Source organism: Orycteropus afer, unplaced genomic scaffold, assembly GCF_000298275.1.
Source record: "Orycteropus afer afer isolate SDZICR_OR568_19922 unplaced genomic scaffold, OryAfe1.0 scaffold00376, whole genome shotgun sequence".
NCBI classification, from domain to species: Eukaryota; Metazoa; Chordata; class Mammalia; order Tubulidentata; family Orycteropodidae; genus Orycteropus; species Orycteropus afer.
In genome coordinates this window covers 1,783,179-1,787,011 of record NW_006921963.1, presented here as the reverse complement: position 1 = coordinate 1,787,011, position 3,833 = coordinate 1,783,179, and the positions used below count along the sequence as shown (strand labels likewise).

At 43.7% G+C, this 3,833-nt stretch overlaps 1 protein-coding gene across 1 annotated transcript in view; it reads left to right on the top strand.

Moving 5' to 3' along the window:
- Positions 1–3,833, top strand: part of OTOA (otoancorin) — a 117,837-nt gene that overhangs the window by 80,506 nt on the left and 33,498 nt on the right. The window contains exon 17 of the mRNA XM_007953194.1: positions 3,118–3,211. Within this exon, the coding sequence (XP_007951385.1) occupies positions 3,118–3,211 (94 nt within the window). The remainder of the gene's footprint in view (positions 1–3,117; positions 3,212–3,833) is intronic.

The window sequence follows — 3,833 nt, the reverse complement described above, 5'->3', positions numbered from 1 at the left end:
GACTCCTCCTTGGGTTTCTGGGGCAGTATGACTACAGAAGTAGATTGCCCCATATTCCTTTTGAGGAGTGGCTGGTGGGTTTGAACCACCAGCCTTCTGGTTAGCAGTCAAATACCTTAGGCACTATGCCACCAGAGCTCCTCCTAAAAGCTTAGTGTAATAATAATGCCAATGTAACTTTTTATTTGATAAAAAATTAAATGACAGCAGCTATGTAAAAAGGAGCTCTGGTGGTATAGTGGTTAAGGCATTTGGCTGCTAACCAGGTCAGTGGTTCAAACCTGCCAGCTGCTCCATGGAAAAAAGTTGGGGCAATCTACTTCTGTAAAGATTTACTGCCTTGGAAACCCAATGGGGGTTGCTATGAGTTAGAATTGACTCGATGGCAGTGGGTTTGGTTTGCTTTTGGTTTAATCTTTACAGATATAGATTGCCACATCTTTCTCCCGTGGAGTGGCTGGTACTTGGAACCACCTACCTTTCAGTTAGCAGCTGAATGCCTAACCACTGTGCCACCAGAGCTCCTGTGTCCCAGGCACTGAACTATCACATGGAGTTTAAGAGCATGGACTGCAGAGAAGACTCCTTGAATTAAGACCTTGTTTCTAGCACTTACTGGCTCTGTGACTTGAGACAAATTACTTAATTTTTATGCACTTTAATATTTGCATCTGTAGAATGAGGACAGTAATGGTCCCCATAGGGTTGTTGTGACAATTGGATGAGTAGATCCATGTAAAGGATGTGGAGCAGTGCCTGGCACATAGTGCTGACAACTATTGCTATCATTACTAGTGATGAGGAGACAGTGGTTATTAAGCTGTAAGCCCTGATGGAGCTTACAGTTTAGTGGGCTAACATTTTTAACCAAAGAGATAAGGAGGGTTGTCTCTTTGGCCTTGATCCTAGAAAGAGACTATGACTGTAACTGGGCAAATCTCCTTTAGAAAAAATGACACCAAATATAGTGTGATGCACTTCTCTTTAAACAATTGAGGCTACTAACCACGAGGTCAGTGGTTCTACCCCATCAGCCATACTGCAGGAGAAAGATGAGGCAGTCTGCTTCTGTAAAGATTTACAGGTTTGGAAACAGTACGGGCAGCTCTACTCTGTCCTGTAGAGTCACTATGAGTTGGAATCAACTTGATGGCAGTAGGTCTATAAGAAAAATGGTGGATGCTGGATTAATGTTTTTTTTCCCTAAGTTCAAGAGGAAATCTTTACTCACTTCAAGATTATAGTAGAGCATACAGGGGGCAAAGTTATGAAAACATCTTAGTCATAACCAAACATCTTGAGAGAATGAGTCACTGGGCCTAGGGGCTCAGGACCATAGTTTCAGGGGACACTAAAGTCAATTGACATAACTATAAAGACAGTGTTCTACATCGTACTTTGGTGAGTAGCAGCTGGGGTTTTAAAAGGTTGTGAGTAGCCATCTGAGGTGTAACTATTGGTCTCTCCCTGTCTGGAGCAAAGAAGAGTGAAGGAAAGCAAAGACTCAAGGAAACAATGAATCCAAAGGACTAACAGACCATGTGAACCCCAACCTCCACTATCCTGAAACCAGAAGAACTAGATGGTGCCTGGCTACCTTTGCTGACCACTCACAACGGGATCACAATAGGAGTGGGATAGAGTGGGAGAAAAATGTGGAACAAAATTCAAAATCATAAGAGAGACCAGGCTTACTGGTCTGACAAAGACTGGTGGAACCATTAGACTATGGCCCTCAGACACCCTTCAAGTCTGGAACCGAACTCACCCCTCTGCCTCAACTTTCAGCCAAACAATAGGCCTAGAAGGTGAACAATAATAAAACCAGCGAGGTACACACTCATTAGAACAGTCAACCATACCAGATCAAAAGGGCAGCATTTGCCCAGGGATAAAGCTAAGAAGGCAGGAAGGAATAGGAAAGAAGGGTGAAGGGAAATGGTAGACACAGGAAGGAAGTAGGAAGAGTGTTGTTACCTTGTGGGGATTGCAATGAATGTTACAAAACAAAATGCGTATGAATTATTGAATGGAAAACCAGGTTGCTCTGTAAACTTTCACCCAAATCACAATTAAAAACCAAATAGACTGTTTTGCTAATTTAAAAGAAATAAATCATTACCATCCTATTGAGGAAGGGGAGGAAGAAAACATTTTTTTTGCGTGTGTGCTTTAGGTGACAAGTTTACAGAGCAGAGTTTGTTGTAGATTCAATATCACATGTACATTTAGTTTCACTCCCCATTTACCACGCCCAACCCTAACCCAGTCTCCTCCCCTTCCTACCCAGTAACCCTCCCCCATGGCCTTCATAGTTATGCGCTCCTGTGTAACCTGCATTTCCCAGTGGGAATGTTGCCCCTCTGGTGCCCCGTGGTCAATCATTCCAAGGGGTGCATCTCCATAGAGTATGTGGGTGCGTCACCCTGGGTTGAGTGGTCTGTGTGTACATCTTGTTAACTATTGGGCTGAGAGCCAGCCCCTGGGAGTGAGTTTTATTCCAGGCCCAGAATGTATTCCAGGGCCATAGTATTGGGGGTTTCACCAGACTCCATCCGACCAATAATTCTGGTCATTATTGAGTTTTTGGATTCTGTTCCACTTTTTTCCTCTCACTCTATCCAGGATCTCCAGATTTGCTCCTTTCCTGAGTGGTTGGCATTGGTAGCCGGGCACCATCTAGTTCTGGTTATACAGATAACACAACATTGTCATTTCAGCATTGTCTCAAGGGCCATCATGTCCTAGGGCTGATTGCTGAGGAAGAAAATATTGTGATGTAAATGACAGAAGTGCAATTCAAACTAAAAAAGTGGGGATTTATTGAGTTCAGAAATGGAATGGAATAGAAAACTCCAGGGGTGGACTTCAGGAATTGTTGGATCCAGGGAGTCAAACGATATCAGCAGGAATATGTTCCATCTCTTAGCTCTGTGTTCCTTGATGTGAACTTTATTTTTTCCACTTGATGACAGGAGGGAAGTGGGACCATGTGATAGATAGCCTCTTCAGGTATAAATATGATCTACTCCTGAAAGAAAGGAGGCTGGAGGACAAGTGTAACAAATGTTTATTACAATGTTATTTTCCATCTTGCTGCTTACTATCTCTTCTTAGCCTCCCTCAGAATTGGACTGCCGAGACCACAAAGGACGTGGGACCTTTTCTGGTACTTTTCTCAGGAGATGAATTAAGCTCTATCAGCACAAAGGTACCTCTTAAGAAATCTGAAGGAACTTGAAGGGACAAGAAGAGTGGTCAGTTATATTCCACTGGGTTTACTATTACTCAGGGGTTCTGGAAGCTTCTTCCAAGCTCCACTCTAGGATGTCCAAGGTTCAGAAAGAGAGGGTGAGGTGACAGCTGACCATATCCTGGGACAAATGTGTGCAGGCTGGGAGATGTCATTTCTCTAGAGATCTACTGTCTGGGGGTATCCTCCACACATGCCCGTTCAGTGGTCTGACACCCATCAGTGCCATATGTACATGCATATGTTTGTCCATTCTGTACAATCAGGTACAAATGTTTCATACAAAACCAAATCTTTTTTGAGCATGGACTTGGGCATAACATTCTACTGGGGATGTGTGGACAGGTGGATGATCTAGGCCAAGAGATGTGCAAAACAGGCATGAATTAGTCATTTTTTGCTGCTTAACAAACAACCACACAATCTCACTGGCATGCAGCGATAAGGATTTTTTTCTTGCTGATTGGTCTGTGGGTTGCTGGGTCAGCCCCACTCCATGGGTATCTCTGGGGTCTGGGCTATCTGGAGCTGGCTCTTCTCACCATGAAGGTCTGAAACTCCAGAAAAGGAGGTGGAAAAG